Genomic DNA, 19,777 nt, shown 5'->3' on the forward strand with positions numbered 1-19,777 from the left:
TCCATAGGAAGTTCTTTAAGCTAACCAGCTCTATGTTGAGAAACAGTCCACTGTGTCAGGGCAAGCCTTGCAGGGGAAGTTGAAGCAACACTCCAAACATGTAAAAGAGAGAGACACAGGCACCTCTGAGTAAGGACTGTAGCATTTAATGAAAAAGGTGCATTAAAAACTCACATTTGAGGCATCTGTATATAGGCACAATAGTGTCCAATGAACCACACTATCACCATCCAGGCTGTCTGTAGCAACCATGTCTCACTAGTCCAGGTGGAGCCGGCGTCCTGACCAGCAGGAATCTTTGGCGCTCGGGCGTGATCCACAAAGAGGGTTGGAGACATTAATGGCTGCTGTTCGGTTATTTTAAGGGGACAGCAAATTTACACTGTTATACAAGCTGTACACTCACTACTATACATTGTAGCAAAGTGTCATTTCTTCAGTGTTGTCACATGAAAAGATAGAATAAAATATTTACAAAAATGTGAGGGGGTGCTCTCACTTCTCACTTTTGTGAGATATATATATATATATATATAGAGAGAGAGAGAGAGCGAGATCTATAGAGATATATCTCTATCTATATAGATAGATATAAAATACAGTGGATATAATAAGTCTACACACCCCTGTTAAAATGTCAGGTTTCTGTGATGTAAAAACTGTACATCTCAATTGAAAAACAAACTGAAATCTTTTAGGTGGAGGGAAGTAAAAATAAAATAATATGGTTGCATAAGTGTGCACACCCTTAAACTAATACTTTGTTGAAGCACCTTTTTGATTTTATTACAGCACTCAGTCTTTTTGGGTTTGAGTCTATCAGCATGGCACATCTTGACTTGGCAATATCTGCCCACTCTTTTTTGCAAAAACACTTCAAAATCAGTCAGATTGTGAAGGCATCTCCTGTGCACAGCCCTCTTCAGATCACCCCACAGATTTTCAATCGGATTCAGGTCTGGGCTCTGGCTGGGCCATTCCAAAACTTTAATTTTCTTCTGGTGAAGCCCCTGTTCCAGCTGAAGAAAAACTGCTCCAAAGCATGATGCTGCCACCACCATGCTTCCCTGTTGGTATGGTGTTCTTTTGTTTTTGCACCAAACAAATCTTTTGGAATTATGGCCAAAAAGTTCAACCTTGGTTTCATGAGACCATAACACATTTTCCAACATGCTTTTGGGAGACTTTAGATGCTTTTCTTAAAAGGCTTCCGTCTTGCCACTCTACCTCATAGCCCAGACATATGAAGAATACAGGAGATTGTTGTCCCATGTACCACACAGCCAGATATTCCTGCAGCTTCTTTAATGTTGCTGTAGGCCTCTTGGCAGCCTCCCTGACCAGTTTTCTTCTTGTCTTTTCATCAATTTTGGAGGGATGTCCAGTTCTTGGTAATGTCACGGTAATGACATATTTTCTCCACTTGATGACTGTCTTCACTTTGTTCTATGGTATATCTAATGCTTTAGAAATTTTTTACCCCTCTCCTGACTGATGTCTTTTAACAATGAGTTCCCTCTGATGCTTTGGAAGCTCTATGGCATCTGTAAGATGCCACTAGGAAAATGTCAGGAAAGACCTACTAGAACAGCTGAACTTTATTTGGGGTTAATCAGAGGCACTTTAAATGATAGGTGTGTACTGACTCCTATTTAACATTAGTTTGAATGTGATTGCCTAAATATGGAGGGTGTGCACACTTATGTAACCACATTTTATTTTTTTATTTTTACTCCACCCCCCCCCCTCCTCCCAAAAGAATTCAGTTTGTTTTTTAATTGAGTTGTGCAGTTTATAGGTCACATTAACCGGGGTTCCCTTTTAAGAGCCGCCAAAGGGCATGCGCCCGCTGCACAGCAGGGGACCCTATGCGTGTGGCCGGCGGTCGTGATCGCCGCCGACCACACATGATCGCGTGCATGAGAGCCAGCAAGGGGATTTGTGTATAAACACAAAATCCCCATTCTGTCAGGGGAGAGGAGACATGTTGTCATTTGTTCCTACTAAGTAGGAACAACGTCTCCTCCCCTAGTCAGTCCTATCCCCATACAGTTAGAACACACTGAGGAAACACACATTTAACCCCTTGATCGCCCCCCAGTGTTAACCCCTTCTCTGCCAGTGACTTTTATACAGTAAGTGCATATTTATAGCACTGATCACTGTATAAATGTCAATGGTCCCAAAAATGTGTAAAGTGTCCGTTCTGTCCGTCGCAATGTCGCAGTACCGCTCAAAATCGCAGATCACCGCCATTACTAGTAAAAAAAATTAAAAAAATTAAAAAATGGAATAATAAAAATGCCATAAATCTTTCCCATTTATTTTTTACCAAAAATATGTAGAATACATATCGGCCTAAACTGATGAAGAAATTTGTTTTTTTTAAATTGGGGGATATTTATTATAGCTATTTTTTTGTTTATAGCGCAAAAAATAAAAACTGTGGAGGTGATTAAATACCTCTATTTGTGGGGGAAAAAATGATGCAATTTTGTTTGGGTACTACATCGCATGACCGCACAATTGTCAGATAAAGCGACGCAGTGCCAAATTGTAAAAAGTGCTCTGGTCAGGAAGGGGGTAAAATCTTCCGGGGCTGACGTGGTTAAAGGTGGTAAAAGTTCTGAAATGATCTATTTTTGTCTTTTTTTTTACATCACAGAAACCCAACATTTTAACAGGGGTGTGTAGATTTTTTATATCTCCAATGTGTGTTATATATATATATATATATATATATATATATATATATATATCCACACCTCAGTCCCTGACCTCAAGGAGCTTACTAACATTCATACATACTAGGGCCAATTTAAACAGGAGCTCATGCAGGCATAGGGAGAACATACAAACTCCACGCAAGTAGTGACGTGGTTGGGATTCAAACCTAGTGCTGCTAGGCGGAAGTGCTAACCACTTAACCACACTGCTAAAGTCACCTAATTTATCATTTATCTATGTAGATTTTGAGGCATTTGCTCTAAACTGAGACACAAACCATTTGAGATAATCCAGGAAGTGCTACACACTTGATCAACACAGTGTTGATTGTGTTTAAAAGCCATAACTGAAGGTTTTTTTTTTTTTTTTCCACAGGTTCTTAGTACAATTCAAGCAGGACAAGGTCTGTGTGAAATTCATCCAAGGAACTCAAAAGAATGGCAATGTCCCCACTTGCAAGAGGAAAAACAATCGCCTGCTTGAGGTGGCTGTACCCTAACAGCACTATTTTTAAAGTATGGACATATTCAAATTTAACTTCATAGTTTTTAGAGATTTGGGGGGGGGGGGGGGGGGCATTTTTTTAATATTTTGAATTGTGCCAAAAGCAGATGGTTCTGGATCCAACAATGTAAGCTTTTACATAAAAACAGCTGCATAAAAAGTTATCTCCTACAATTTATTTGACACAAATATTTATGTCCCGTTGGCTGCTGATCAAATTCTATCACAGCACATTTGAGGAGTTTGACCCACAGCTTCCTATGCAATTCAGTTAAATCCTCCACAAGTATCCAGAAATAGAGTTTAAACTACACATTTCATTAATCCTTGAAATTGCATTCTTGGTTTCTAAGAAATAATACAGTTTCTGTTCCAGCTATTACAGTTACAGTCATAGCTCGGAGTGACTGAGAAAAGAAAGAATCAAAGCCTGTCCAGTGGAGCGTTATAACTTGCCTTCACACACATTACACTTGTAAAAATCTTTGAACTACTACTAAACTTGTGGAGACTGCAGTTACTATGTCACATATAACAGAGCGCTAATGTTTAATAAAAAAAAAAAAGTTTTGTTTTTTTTTAACCTGAAAACTGACTAGTTGGTTATGTTGAATCACTTTTTAAAATACAGTAGGTTTTTTTTTTTCCGTACAAGATTAGTGCTTGCCATCTCATAATGTGACTGTCATCACCTAATTGTGGCAAATATTTATTGAAATGCATCATGCTGTGTTATGGATACACCGGTGTATTATTGGCTATGAATATTATGTGCATCTAATCACTCAGTAATCCCTTCGAATAATATCTTAAAATTACTACAAAATCCATTTTGTATTTTTAAAGAGTTGTCATGAGAAAAACAAAGGGGCTGCATGTGCTGATTTCCATTTACAAATACTCATCATGCTAGTCCTCTGGCTTCAGTGCATTTACATTGGCTTAATTTGGTGTTTGCTTGTCCTAGGTCGGTGACTCAAAACACTTTAAAGCCAGACCCAGCCAAATAACTAAACCTTTTTAAAAGTGGATCAGCAATTGCATTTTTTTTGTCCTTTCATTACATATATCCCTTAATATTTTACTTATATTTTAACTTATCATTCCATCATCTCCATCTGAAGCTAGCTAAAAGGTTTTCCAATGAGGTAAAAAATGTATTTACACATGTGCATTGGAGGGACCTATACAAATATCTACAAAGTAGCAAGTGAAAATCCCACAAGGAAGTGTTCTGAAAATATTTGCTATGCATATATTTTTAAATGCAACTAGCATGATTAGTGTCAGCCTCCCTGCACAACAGCAATCAGGCTTTGAGAGTGAGGGGGCAGCACTTGGAGCAAATCCGAGCAGTCCACATGTGCTGACAAGGAATATACTGACAGGATGAGAGAGATAACTTTATCAGTCTTTTTCTGATCACTGTGTAGTTACAGGCTGGAGGAAGAGAGTCCCTAGAGCCTCACTGCGGTATATCTGCAGTGTGATATTAAAGACACTGCTGCTTCTGATTGTAAGGGCCCATGCACACAGGACGTTTTTACAGCTGCTGTTAGGGGCATCTGATGTTTTTGTTTTTTTTTAACTGCCTCTAAATGCTCCTCCATGTTAGCCTATGTGTCCATGCACACATAAACTTTCAGAGGTTTTTGGAGGCATAAGCGTTTAAGGGCAGTAGAAAAAAAATGACAGCCTGTACGTCCAGAAGCAGAGGCTGTAGAGCTGTAAAAAAGAAAAATGACAAAAAACGCTGCTAAAAGCTATTCGTTATTCATTAAACGTTATTCAGGCCTTAATCTAAGGAGATTTGGTGATGTCAGTACTCTACTGCTTACTGTTCTCCTTGTTGGACGCTCTTACATCAGGAAGCAAAAACCTGTTTCTACCAAGATGTCTAATTCGACACAGTCAGTGCAGAACAAGGCATGGTAAGTCAGTAGCAGGGGAAGGTCAGTTGCAGGAAGACCACAGGGAAAACTAGTGACTATTCCTTTGCCCCCAGCCTACCTTTTTTGGACACATTTACCAGACTTTCGTTCCTCTTTAAGATTTATATACAAGGTTGTCTTTATGTTCTTACCCTCAGGATTGAAGCTTATTACTACTCAAAAATTTCTGAAACAAAAACTACCTATTGTGTCCTGTACATGCGGGCTTCATATGTGAGTGCTCAGACTGTGTATTTTGCCAAATGCTGTTCAGTTGATAAGGATTCTTTCAAGAATATTAGAAAGAACAACCCTTCAGGCAAGACAAATGGTAGCTTCAAAGTGGAACTCCAGCCAATTTGATAGCGTGAGAAAGTTTAGGCCCCTTTTGCACGGGGGGATAGAATTCAGCTTTTAGCTGCGGATAGATCAAGTTATCTACCGCAGCTAAACTAACACAATGCTTTCCTATTGCCCTATTCATACACTACATTTAGCAACGGTTTAATTTTATTGGGTTTGGTGCGGATAGAAAAAATTTGACTGCGTCCAGGACCGATTTATTGCAGCTATCTGCACATAACTGCAGGCAATTGCAGTGTACTATTTCTCCTGCAGATAGCAGAGACAACAAGGAAAGAAAAACAGGAAGCACATCAGAAATGGCAAGAATGTTCCAACGCAGCTATACGCAGCCGCATGTAAATGCAACTAATCAGAATGTACGAGGGGCCTTAGAACTTCTTTAGTAGTGGAAACCTTTACAGAAAATCCTGTATTGCCATGCAGTGCCATAAAACCTGCAAACCAACTTCCACTGATACACTAAATTGCCAATCCAGATATGGTAGTTTTTGTCCTATAGCAGCACAAATGCATGGTTTTTCTTGGCTCCTCTGCAGGCAATGTTTTTTGTATCCTCAAAGTAGAATTTCGGCTTCATCCTACAGTAACTACTTTTAAAACTGGCCTCTCCCCCTCCTAACAGCTATGCTAACTAATGTTTCTGTTTATGAAGAATGCATATATTTACCTATTCTCAGCCTGCTCCGGTCTGGTCATAGTATCCCGCTTCCATGTGTCAGCCAGTGCTGCGGCAATGTAGAGGAGGAAGCACTGACAGCGGATAGACCATTGAAGCCTATGGTTTGCATCACCTCTCCAGGCATAACCAGCCATTGTCAAAGCATGCCCTCCTCTCCCCTTCAGCACCTGCTGGCTGACACAGGGGAGATTAAAATGACTGGACCGGAGCGGTCTCACATATTAGTTAGAAAAGGAGTTAGGAGGGGAGGTGGGACAGTTTTTAGGCTATATAGGATGAAGCTGGAATTCCACTTTAACCTATACTTTTTTTGTATACATCAACCAGAACCATATACAACTGTTACTGCCATAGTTATGTCTCTTATTAGGGTTCAGCTGCCTTTTACAACTTAAGTGTTGCTAAAAATAAAAAACATAAAAAAGATCACAGGACATAACTTACAGCCAGTAGGGTGTGCCCCTTGTGCCAATGCCTCTTCTGTTAGGTGAAATCCTCCTCCATCCATAGCTCCCCCCCCCTCCCCGCCCCCCCACCTCCCAGCATTGTAATCTTCCGGCGCGATGGGTGTTAACAGAACCAAATAGGCTGTCACGGGCTCTCATCAAGAGTTCCCAATTATGTCCACCCTTTCTTTTAAGCTACTCTATTTATAGAAGCCATACTACACCTAGTATGTATGAAACAGGATCTATGAATGGAGGGGGCAGATTTTTCAGTCATCTGTCAATCCTCCATAGATTCTGTTTCATTCATAGAAGGTGTAGTATGGCTTACGTAGTTTACTTTTTGAGGTTGTACATTTTAAACAGTGCTTTAATAGTGGCTGTTTAGTTGATATTACTGCTGACATAGATTATGGGTAGTGTCAAATAAGGTTAAAACATCTGTCAACTTTTTTATTTTGCCCATTTTAGGGGAGGAGGGCCTCCCGCTTCTGCACCACTGATGGTGGTCACTGAGACAGGAGCAGAAATTAACTTACCTGTGTCTGCAACAGGAACAAATACAATATAAAGATAATTGGAAATTGGTTAGAAATTCCAATTTTATTATTGTTTGTGCCCATTTTTGGGAATTTCCTTCCTAAACACCTGTCACTAGAACAGGAAGTGAGAGGGAATCCCTCCACGGAGACAGACAATGGTATAACCTTGACAATGTTTCTATCCCTTCCTCACACTATCCAAAACGAAAAAAAGCTGTGGCTGGTGTTTAGATTTTTGAAAAATCAGCAAAATGGATTCAATTCACAATGCTAACACACCAAAATAAAGACTCTCTTATTTTTAGCTGAGTCTAATAAAAATTAGTTATATGTCTAATAAAAATAAAAAAGAGATCCCCAACCCAAATCTGCCTCTCCCTACCCTAAAGGTTCTACAGTGTGTCTTATTCTGTATTTTTTTTTTTTTTTAATTTGAGTCGGTCCTGTGGCACCACAGGTTCCTCTTCACCTCTGCTCCAGGCTGGACAGTCCTTATTGATGCAGATAGGGGTGCTGACACGATGCTGTCAGCATTGCTCACTGCACCAGTACATTACAGCTCTGAATTGAAGGTGAGTATTGTAGCCTTTGCTGCTTTTTTAATCCAAAGGAGCTTTCATTCGTATTGAAATGGACATAAAAACCATCAATGCTGACAAAGACTCGCACCTATGTTGTATATATTCAGTTAAAGCAAAGATAAGACAAGGTCTCTTTTAAGCCTAGTACACACGGGCCTAATGTCGGGTGGCATCGGCTGGTTCATTAGAAACTGTCCGACATTCAGCTTGTGTGTACAGCAGCCAGCCTGACAGATGGTACATGACCAAAAAAGGTCTACCATACGGGCATCAGATCAGCGCTCTCAGCCAATGGCTGTCAGTTTTTGTTCTGAATGGAAAAAAAAATAATAATGTGTACTAGGCTTTACACAGAAGAAATGTATTATATGGACCTTTGGTAATTTATGAAATTGCTGAAGACAAATTAAATGATACACCTTATTACAGACTGTAATAAGTGCAAAATAATATAGCAAAAAACCTATAATTAGAGTATAATCAGTTGAGAACTGAGCTGTTTATGTTAAGATAGGTTGGAGACCAATTTTGCTAAATACAAATTTAGCCAGAGTTGGGCTGTAAAGCTTTGTGAATTTTAACTGGAATATTATAATGTGGCTCATAAGCTGAAAGCAATGTAGAGCCTCTGATCTAACCCATTGTTTCCAATTCATGTTCTTGGGGCATGTTTGTTAATCTGCTCCCAGAATGACAGTTCAAGTATGTAGGGAGATTCTTTAAACAATTTGCAAATGAACAGATCTGCGCTATTCTCTTGATGTATGATCTACATGCATTGTTATTGCTTCCTTCAGAATGGAGTTAAAAGGTATTACAATAGTATATTGCAAATCCTAATGAATCAAACTGGTGGACAATAAACTAGTAAATGACAAGTGTTGACACATTAAATTGAAAATTTTACAAATCGTTGCAGATACAATGTGGGCCCCTCAGTATTCCTTGTGAAAATATAAGCCATCCTCAGTGATTCTTCTTAGCACAATTGTACATGTTAGCCTGATGCATAAACTTATGATATACATTTTTGTAATGCTTATTTTTATTGTGTATTAAAAAGAAGTTCAACATTTACTTGTATATTGTGATATATCTTATTCAATGTGCAGCAATTATTGACTCTGTAATCTATATTTATCTGTATGGTGTAATAAAACAGCATGTGAATAATTTTCAATATTTAAAAACCCTGCGAAGTAGGCTAGCCAGGCTACATTCATACTGTTATGTGTAGTCAGTGTGATTTTTGTTTTCCTGCAGGAGATAGAAGAAAGAGTTATGTTATTGTACTGTTTTCCATAGCACAGTGCTGTCTTGACTATGTTTACTCTATGTACCTTGTATTAAATATGCACGGAAGACCTCGACTCTAGTCCTGCAGTATAAAGTGTTCTCTGTGCCAGCTGCTGTTAGTTATTAAGTTTGAGAATGATCTCAAATTATTGTTTTTCCCATTTTATCTCGTGTTCAAAAATTAATAACGTACTTTCATTTCATTATTAGTGGGGTCAAATGGATGTTCGTTTTCAGCCGCAGTGATGAGAAAATTTGAAGCAACAGAATAGAATTTTTTTTTTTTTTTAATGAATTCATTTCTAATAGTAAATGTGTTTTTTATTTAGGAAAGTCCATTAACTCAGAAATCTAATGTTAAAACCAAATGTTTTTTTAACTACTTGCAAATGACATTCGTCATGTCATCAAATATACTGATAGGAATTTTCATACCAATGTTCATGCAAACATTTGAAAAGCTGCTAGTGTGTAGCCAGCTTTACAGTACACTTTGACAGATCTATATAACATATACAGAAAAGGGATGCACACAGAGAAAGCTAGCTGCATTGTATTGCATCAGCGTGTTCTATGTTCATATTCTGTTTAAGTAGCTATATTCTGTATAATAGCTATATGTTACAGAGTAGTTGTTCTTAAAACCGAGTACCACCCATTTAAAATTCAGCAGCTACAAAAAGTGTAGCTGCTGAATTTTAAATAATCAGACACTCACCTGTCCCACAGTCCAGCGATGTGGGCGCACAAAGCCTCGCTCCTCTCCCCCTCCTCTCCACAGCGCCGGCATTCTAACTGTGGGCGCCCGGCTGTGGCTTCACAGCCGGGCACGCACTGCTCTGCATGCTGTGAATGTCCGGCCAATCTTCTGGGACCTGTGACCCGTCCCCGAAGATTGTAGGGTAGGAGGGGGAGAGGTGAACTTCCTTCTGGCACCGCGGAGCCAGAGGTGGAAGCTTGGTGCCCTTAAAAACTGGGTACCCGCTCCCCCCCCCAAAAAAATGACATGCCAAATGTGGCATGTCAGGGGTCACCATCACTTAAAGCGGAAGTTGCATTTTTAGGTGGAACTCCGCTATAACTTGATGCATTTAGGTGCTTATTTTTTGGAGTATGAACTCCACTGCCAACACATTGACAACAAATTTGAAGGGAACCTGTGCTTAAAATGATGGGCAAAGCAACAGATTTGATACAATGCTTCCCTCTCCAGCTACATTTTTTTTTACTCCCCAATTGCTTCTTCTTGCCACCAGGAGCAAAGAGAAGTAGCCCTAGGTAAGCTCTAAGTTGTGAGCTGAAGCTCACAGGGCTGAGGATGTGACAGTGCTGAGCGACTAATCCACAAGCTCTAACTCTTTCACATGCTCCCTATTCCCCGAAGTGCTGGTGAGTTTGTACTGCCGGAAAGGCAGACATTTAACAAATCCTTTTGCTTTGTTCTGCATGAATTAAACCACAGATTAATTTTAAACTTTACACTTCTGTAATGAATATAAGAGTTAATAATGTGGATTATTGTAATGAAAACTTTTTTCATATAGTATTTTGGGAGATATACACTACTGTGCAAAAGTTTCAGGCAGGTGTGAAAAAAATGCTGTAAATTTTAAAATGCTTTCAGAAATAGAAGTGTTAATAGTTTATTTTTATCGAGTAACAAAATGGGAAGTAAATGAACAGAAGAGAAATCCAATCTAAATCAATATTTGATGTGACTACCCTTTGCCTTCAAAATAGCATAAGCTTTTCTAGTTGCGTACAGTTTTTGAGGGAAAGCCACTAAAGCATTTGTTTTGTGTAGAGTGAAATATACCTGGTTGATCATGCCTGTAGGTGTCCCTCCTATTTTCTCTGTGTCCCCATTGCAGTCTTAGATTGTGTAGATAAGCTGGTGTCCTCTACTGAGCATGCTCATGTTTCAGTTCCCTTTTAAGCTTTTCATTTCCTCCTCTTTCTTATCTGTACTGCCCACATGAGTATAGTCATATATGTGACATATGTTACAGTCCAGATAAATGACAGCCCACTCCCTCCCTCCATGTCCTCATTGCTAGACACTATGGGGGCGAGATATAGTATGCTGATTGATTACACTCTGAACAAAGTAAAAGTTAGTGTCCGTGATCTCTGACTCCGCTTACACCATATTAATGCACAAACAATATGCATGTGATGTTTAATGAAGATGTATAGGAAACTATAAAACTGTTTTTTGATATTAATAATTTAATTTTAATTGCTCTTCCGAACCCAATCAGGGCTGGTTAGACACAGACTCATACATTACAGAGCATACATCAGCAGAGTAATTGAAGCCCCTCCCAAAGATCTTTCCCTGCAGATGCCAAAGAACAGGCAAAGATCATGTGAACACACTACAGCATTGCAGGAACAAGGTACTTGGAGGATTTAAAAAAAAAAAGCATAATACAGTGATAGGATATATATGATTTATGTAAATGAATTATGGCAGTTAACACTTCTCTATCTAGTATCATTTTAAGTTTTCTTGGCTGACCTCTGCATCTATGGTCCTCAACATTGCCTCTTACTTTGTGTTTCTTCAAAAGAGCTTGAACATCACATCTTAAAACCCCAGTCTGCTTTGGAATCTTTGCCTGGGAGAGACCTTGCTGATGCAGTATAACTACATTGTGTCTTGTTGCTGTGCTCAGTCTTGCCATGGTATATGACCTATGTTTCAGAAACCATGAATCAGACTGAGACAGAAGTACAGTTAAATCACACTTGTTTAATAATAATAAAAAAAAGGTAAACAGAGTAAACATAGGCAAAACATAGCCAGAGTTCAGGAACCGGAACGGTCAGACAAGCCAAAACATCAGGGAGCCAGAGATGAGTGTAAAACAGCAAGCAGGATCTGGAGCCAGAAGGAATGTCAGCCAAGGAAGTCTTTAACAGGAACACAGGTGAGCGTCTCTAGAGATGTGACCAAGGCGAAGGCAGAGATCATCTGGGCTGGATGGCTTAAGTAGGCAGGACTGACAAGCAGGATATCATCAACAGGTGAGTCACTGTGGAGAGATAGGAGCTGGCAATTAGCCAACAGCTGAGCGCCCAGCTCTGAGAAGGAAGGGCTGAGCCCAGCTTTGACACTATGACATAAAACTTCTTCCACAGCCTCACCTTAGTAGTAGAGTTTGGCTGTTCCTCACTGTTTTAAGCCCCCTACACTTCTGTTTCAGTTAATGACTGTGTTTCAACCTAAATTGAAATTGATGACCATTAGCACCTGCTTGGTATAATTGGTTAATCATACTGACTCTAATCCTACAAAATCCCTGACTTTTGTGCAAGTGTAAGAATTGATGCTGGTTTGAAGCCAAACGATAGTCACAACAATTGATTTAGATTTTTCTTTTTGACCACTGTGTGTAAATTGATAAAAAATAAACAATGAATAAATATATTTAAAGCATTTTTACCTTACAGCATTTCTTCACACCTGCCTAAAGATTTTTTTCACAGTACTGTATACATGATCATTATTTCTCTGCTCATTTTGGAAGCTGTGACTATAGTAGAATTATGGGCCAGACCAGTTAGTCCTGCCTGGCTGCAAATTCAGACTCTTGCAGTAGGATTCCAAAGTGTTCACAAGCCAAATGGGAGATTTCATTTTTCTGGGTCTTCGAAGTCTGTCACAAGGACTCCTGCTAGTGAAATATGTTTAGACTGGCTTCAGGTAGGGCTGCTAAGGGCCACCTATGCAAGATTCTTGAACGGTCTCTCAAATTATGCTTCTGAATTCAGAGAAGATGCTCAAAATCCCTGGGGCTTCTCATCCTGGAGTATAAGCAAGGCAATAGACCATTGCATGCAACTCAGTATAGTATAGAGAGTATAGGCTGCCTGATCAATCACAAAGCACATAAAAAAACTCCTGAATTGTTGTCTATAGAAAACCATAACATCTCCAGCACCTAATATTTTTTACATAGTTTCTGTTTTTCTTTTTTGACATGTTTATTGAAAATGTAAAAAATATTCATACAAACATTTTGAGGTTATGTGTATTAAGGTTGTACATATTGGTTTACAAAGCCAATAGGTTGTGGTTTAGAGAAGAACAAATAACCTCTTAGTTAACCTAAGATAATAAAGTTGCATATCGGGCAATAAGCAAGTCAAAAGGTTTTCTATAGGGATGATGAGGGTAAGTGTCACACACAGGGCAGAGAGAGAATGGAGGGGAAGAATGGAAGTGGTGCAAGAAAGTATAATCTAAAGGGGACACATTCTATTTTTTTTTCTCCAATCGCCTGTAAATACAATCCCAAGGTGCTTTTGCAGAAATAATTTCCATGGAAACTCCCGATCCCCTCATTAAAAGTGATGATCTACTTTCTCAGTGCTTTGCTTTCTCAGATCTAATCATTGGAGGTCGAAATTGGAAGGTAACACTAAAAATCAGAGATGCCAGGTCTTACACCGCCCTTTAATGTTTACGAAACGCAGTATCTTGGCGTCCTGTCGATATACTGTATATAAATACACTCATCCACTAAAAAGCTTTGTTCACAGTTTTTTCTTGGTAACTTGGTATTTTATATGTGTGCATTTATTGTAATTTCAGTGACACTTTGTCATGCGAATGTAAATAAGTGCTGCCTTTTATTTTGTTTAATGGAAATACTCAAGCATGCACAGAATGGGGCATCTTGCTGTGTAATGTTTATCTACAGATTTCAGGCAGCAAAAAGTTAAAGTAAATTTTGCATGACTTTAAATATAGAGATTTGTAGATTGGCCACCAAAGGGAGGAAACATTTAATTTACTCCTGCCTTTCTTCTTAACCACTTCAGCCCCGGAAGATTTTACCCCCTGCGCCGCTTTAACTGACAATTGCGCGGTCGTGCTACGTGTCTCCCAAACAAAATTGACGTCCTTTTTTCACCACAAATAGAGCTTTCTCTTGGTGGTATTTGATCACCTCTGCAATTTTTATTTTTTGTGCTATAAACAAAACAAGACAATTTTGAAAAAAACGCATTATTTTTTACATTTTATTATAATAAATATCCCCCAAAAATATATAAAAATTTTTTTTTCCTCAGTTTAGGCCGATCGTATTCTTCTACATATTTTTGGTAAAAAAAAAAACCGCAATAAGCGTTTATTGATTGGTTTGCGCAAAAGTTATAGCGTTTACAAATCAGGGGATAGTTTTATGGCATTTTTATTAATAATTTTTTTTTTTTTACTAATAATGGCGGCGATCAGCGATTTTTTTTTTTTTTTTATTGTGACTGCGACATTATGGCGGACATGTCGGACATTTTTGACACATTTTTGGGACCATTGTCATTTATACAGCAATCAGTGCTATAAAAATGCACTGATTCCTGTGTAAATGACACTGGAAGTGAAGGGGTTAACCACTAGGGGGCAAGGAGGGGTTAAAGCGGGGTTCCACCCAAATTTTGAACAATATCTGTATGTATTTTCTTCCTTGCCTAGATGCTGACATGCCGTTTAAAAAAATTTAAATCGCCGTAATTACCTTTTATTTTTCTATTCTTCTTTGCACTTCCTGGTTCTCCTCCCGTGGGAGTAGGCGTGTTTCTAGCCTCTCCCAGACTGCCCAGTGACTCCTGGGAGCTAGTCTCAGGCTTCCCAGGATGCCACTGAGCATGTGCGGGAACGAGCGGTGAATGCTGGGAGCACAGCATTCACCGCATCCAGGAAATAAATGCTTGTGGGCTTCAAATGCCCACAATGAAGATGGAAACCGCCTGCAGTGAATAATATAAGTTATTCTTACCGACGAAATCTGACACAGGCGGACTTATTACACACAATATGTGAGTATGTAATGCTGAGAAGAAAAGTTTGTGAATGAACTAAAAAAACGATAGATAGTTGGACCCCCGCTTTAAGTATGTCCTAGGGGAGTGATTACTAACTGTAGGGGGGATGGGCTAGCAGTGTCACTACACTGATCACTGCTCCCGATTACAGGGAGCTGTGATCAGTGTCACTAGGCAGAAGGGGGGGAAAGTGTTTACATCAGCATCTCCCCATTTGTCCACTCTGTGAGGCAATCGCGTGTATCCCCGCGGTGATCGAGTCCACGGGACCCATGACTGAAAAGGTTTCAAATGGACGTACCTGTAAGTCCATTTGCCCAGCCCTGCCATTCTGCCGGCGTACATCGGCGTGCGCCGGTCGGGAAGGGGTTAAAGGTGAAGTTCACTTTGGGAACAGGTTACATGTTCCACCTGTTTTAGGGTGGAACATGTAACATGTTCCCACTGCTGCAGCTGCTCCCTGCTGCCCACTCTCTCTGTGACAGCAGTATGGGGAGAAGATCTCCATACCAGCTGCCAGAGTTCTGCGAATGAACTACAAGTACCAACATCCTTTGTGGCTGTCGGCTTGTAATTTTCAATAAACTGCCACGTTGCTGTTAAGCGCTGTGATAGTTCATTGATTTTTCCTGTCAGTGTGAAACTGCTCTTACACTGACAGTCTGCAGGAGGCCTCCTTGGAATCAGCGATTGCTGGTGCAGTGCTTTCCAGGCTCCTAAAAAAAAAAATTGTAAATGCACATTTTTTTACCTGCAAAAAAAAGTGCATATACAGTATCTCACAAAAGTGAGTACACCCCTCATTTTTGTAAATATTTTATTATATATTTTCATGTGACAACACTGAAGAAATGACACTTTGCTACAATGTAAAGAAGTCAGTGTACAGCTTGTATAAAAGTGTCAATTTGCTGTCCCCTCAAAATAACACACAGCCATTAATGTCTAAACTGCTGGCAACAAAAGTGAATACACCCCTTAAGTGAAAATGTCCAAATTGGGCCCAATTAGCCATTTCCTTCCCCGGTGTCACGTGACTCATTAGTGTTACAAGGTCTCAGGTGTGAATGGGAGCCGCTGTGTTAAATTTAGTGTTATTGCTCTCTCTCTCTCATATGCTGGTGAATGGAAGTTCAACATGGCACCTCTGAGGATCTGAAAAAAAGAATTGTTGCTCTACATAAAGATGGCTTAGGCTATAAGAAGATTGCCAAGACCCTGAAACTGAGCTGCAGCACGGTGGCCAAAACCATACAGGGGTTTAACAGGACAGGTTCCACTCAGAACAGGCCTCGCCATGGTCAACCAAAGAAGTTGAGTGCACATCCTCAGCATCATATCCAGAGGTTGTCTTTGGGAAACAGACGTATGAGTGCCGCCAGCATTGCTGCAGAGGTTGAAGGGATGGGGGGGTCAGCCTGTCAGTGTGCAGCGTATGGTCTGAGCACTGACAGGCTGACCCTCCATCCCTTCAACCTCTGCAGCAATCCTGGCAGCACTCATACGTCTGTTTCCTTAAGACAATCTCTGGATATGACGCTGAGCACATATGTTCATGTTATGAAATACTGTATTAGTTTTATGCCAGATGTAACGGGGTGCACACCTTCCAAAAAGTAAAATTTTTGTCTCATCAGTCCACAGAATATTTGCCTAAAAGTCTTGGGGATAATCAAGATGTTTTTTGGTAAATGTGAGATAAGCCTTTGTATTCTTTTTGGTGAGCAGTGGTTTGGCCTTGGAACTCTCCCATGGATTCCATTTTTGCCCAGTCTTTCTTATTGTTGAATCATGAACATTGATCTTACCTGAGGCAAGTGAGGTCTGCAGTTCTTTAGATGATGTTCTAGGTTCTTTTATGACCTTCTGGATGAGTCGTCGTTATGCTCTTGGAATAATTTTTGTAGGCCGGTCACTCATGGGAAGGTTCATCACTTTTCCAAGTTATCTCCATTTGTGTATAATGTCTCTCCCCGTGGTTAACTGGAGTTCCAAAGCCTTAGAAATGTCTTTGCTACCCTTCCTAGACCGATACATGTTTGTTTTTAATCTGTTCTTGATTTTTTTTTTTTTTTTTTAGATTGGTGCATGATGTGTGACATTTTTGTGATCTGTTAGCATTCTTCACTTTGTCAGACCGCTTCTATTTATGTGATTTGATTCAACAGATCTGGCAGTAATCAGGCCTGGGTGTGGCAAGTGAAATTTAACTCGGCTTTCCAAAAAATTGTGGTTAATCACAGTTCATTCATGATTCAGCATGGGAGGGGGCAATTAATTTTTCACATAGGGCCAGGCAGGTTTGAACAGCTTTTTTCCCTTTAATAAATTAAATAATAATTAAACAATTTCATCTTGGATTTTTTCGGGTTATCTTTGTGTGTGTGTGTGTGTGTGTGTATATATATATATATTGTATAGGACACTGGGAATGTGTCCTGGATGGCAGGTACATTCCCCCAATATTTGAGTTGTGGTCCCCTTAAGGGGGACAGTTGCAGGGCTTTGTGGTAGTCAGGGGTTCTCACCCATACAGGGTGAGGTGTCCTGGGTTACGTTTGGCTGGAGAGGACTGACTTGCAGGACTCTCTGGATTGCTACATTTATATTAGGTAGGGACCCGGGATTTCGAAGGTTCAAAGAGACTGGGGGGGGGGGGCCAAACCCTGACTACCAAGGCTTTGGTCCTGAAGGGGTTAAGTCCCAGGTTGGGGAGGCTTGAAAGGCAGCAGAGGGAAATCAGCACCTGTGTCAAGGAAGTGAGTGGAAGAGAGAGAGCTCTCAGCCAAAAGGAGACACAGGCTGCTAACCCTCTGTGTGGCCTGCCTATCCCCTGCATGGGAACAAAGACCAGTGGTGAGCCTGCTGTTTAATTACCACTACCAGGATTTGGACTGTTTATTTACTTTGGCTGAAGTAAGCTGTCGTTTTGTTGAGCCGTGATTAAAATAAAAGAACTGTCTTGCTTTCATCAAACTGGCTGGCGGTTATTACAGAGCTACCCCCAGGTTAGTATTATATATATTTATAAAAAAAAAATATTTTTTTTAAAGGTGAACTTATCCATTAACAACCGTTGAGAAAAAATATCAGCCACTTAGGTAGTAATTTACTTTCAGTTAGTCAGATAAAAGTGCAGTAGAGTATAAGCCTTGTGATGCACTGCCACGAATGAAGCACAGTCTGAGTATGTAATTGGCATATGGCTGCCCCCATGTATACATTTGCATGCTATACATAGAAGCAACATTTTTTACAGCATTAACAAACATTGATAATCTTATTTACACCAAAACAAATCTTTTACAGGAATATCTAAAAAATAATTTAAAAGACTATACATTTTCCTTAAGTTGTGTTTTTAGATTAGAAGATTTCTGTGCTTGCGACCTGTGCTATGAGCCACTCAAGTGTTTTTTGTGTGCTCAAATTCCGATATTGTTATACTGTTTACCTAAAGTCAAAGATATGTTTAACCACTTCAGCCCTGGAAGGATTTGCACCCTTAAGAACCAGGCCGTTTTTTGCGATACGGCACTGACAATTGTGCGGTCATGCTATGTTATACCCAATCAAAATTGACATGCTTTTTTCCCACAAATAAAGCTTTCTTTTGGTGATATTTGATCACCTCTGCATTTTTTGCGCTATAAACAGAGCAACAATTTTTGATGGAGTGGTGTGACTCTGTGTCTGTAGTGGCTCTCCCTTCTCTCCCTGCATTAACAGGACAGACAGGCAACAGTAGGAGGCACTGGCTCCTGCTGCTGTCAATCAGATCCTTTGAGCAGACAGTGGGGGGCTGGGCTGAGCCGCTCTCTGTGTACCAATGGACATATAGTTACAAAGTTACAAAGTCTGGTTGAAAAAAGACACAAGTAAATGGGGTTTTGGACCCCACTTTTTAACATGGATCAAAGCATTATATAATAAACCCAAAGCCTATATAAAATATGCTGGCTACAAATCTGAAGCCTTTAATATCGAAAGAGGTACCCGACAGGGTTGCCCATTATCTCCCTTATTATTTGCCCTTATACTCGAACCCATGGCCCAATACATCAGAACAAACCAAACTATAACTGGCATTGAAGTAGGAGGTATTACACACAAATTATGTATATTTGCAGACGATATATTACTTTTTCTATCATCACCACAGGTCTCTGGTCCTAACTTAATGCCAGCTCTTGATGGATTTGCAGCCCTATCCGGCCTTATGATTAATCCTAAGAAATGCCTAGTGCTTAAAATTTCACTCACAAACATGGAATTGATCCCGGCTAGGGCTGCACTCCCATTCACATGGGCAGAAAAATCAATCCCATATCTTGGAATTCATTTAACAGCATCTCATTCTGACTTATTCTCAACCAATTATCCTCCTGTATTAAGACAGATCACAAATCTAATAAAACAATGGTCGCAACTTCCTTTATCCTGGATAGGGAAGATTAATGCAATCAAAATGACTATTCTACCCAAATTGCTTTATCTATTCAGAGTCCTCCCTATTCCAATTCCTTCCTATTTTTTGAGAATAGTACAAAAAAGAGCAACTTCGTTTATATGGGGCTCTTCTAAACCACGTATACCTATACACACACTACATCTTCCCAAAAATAAAGGAGGCCTGGGATACCCTAATTTTACTAACTACTACAGAGCAGCACATTTGGCCAGTCTGTCCAAATACCATGCAAAACAGGAAATCCCATTATGGGTATTTATAAAGGCTTCAGAAAATGACCCTCTATTAATATCAAATTTATTATGGCTTGATCCTAAAGACCGCTTTAAAATTCATTATCCCATAACTAAACACTTCTTATCTCTCTGGGATAAACTAAAAACCAAATATCAGTTACAA

At 39.7% G+C, this 19,777-nt stretch overlaps 1 protein-coding gene across 4 annotated transcripts in view; it reads left to right on the forward strand.

The window, feature by feature from the left end:
* MYO1B (myosin IB) overlaps positions 1-8,853 on the forward strand; it is a 429,075-nt gene extending 420,222 nt beyond the window's left edge. For all 4 annotated transcript variants that reach the window (XM_073633091.1, XM_073633093.1, XM_073633094.1 and 1 more), the window contains one exon: positions 3,103-8,853. In XM_073633091.1, the coding sequence (XP_073489192.1) occupies positions 3,103-3,226 (124 nt within the window). In that variant the 3' untranslated portion in view covers positions 3,227-8,853. The remainder of the gene's footprint in view (positions 1-3,102) is intronic.
* Positions 8,854-19,777: the final 10,924 nt, after the last annotated feature.

The sequence above is a fragment of the Aquarana catesbeiana genome, linkage group LG06 (genome assembly GCF_042186555.1).
Source record: "Aquarana catesbeiana isolate 2022-GZ linkage group LG06, ASM4218655v1, whole genome shotgun sequence".
Lineage (NCBI taxonomy): Eukaryota > Metazoa > Chordata > Amphibia > Anura > Ranidae > Aquarana > Aquarana catesbeiana.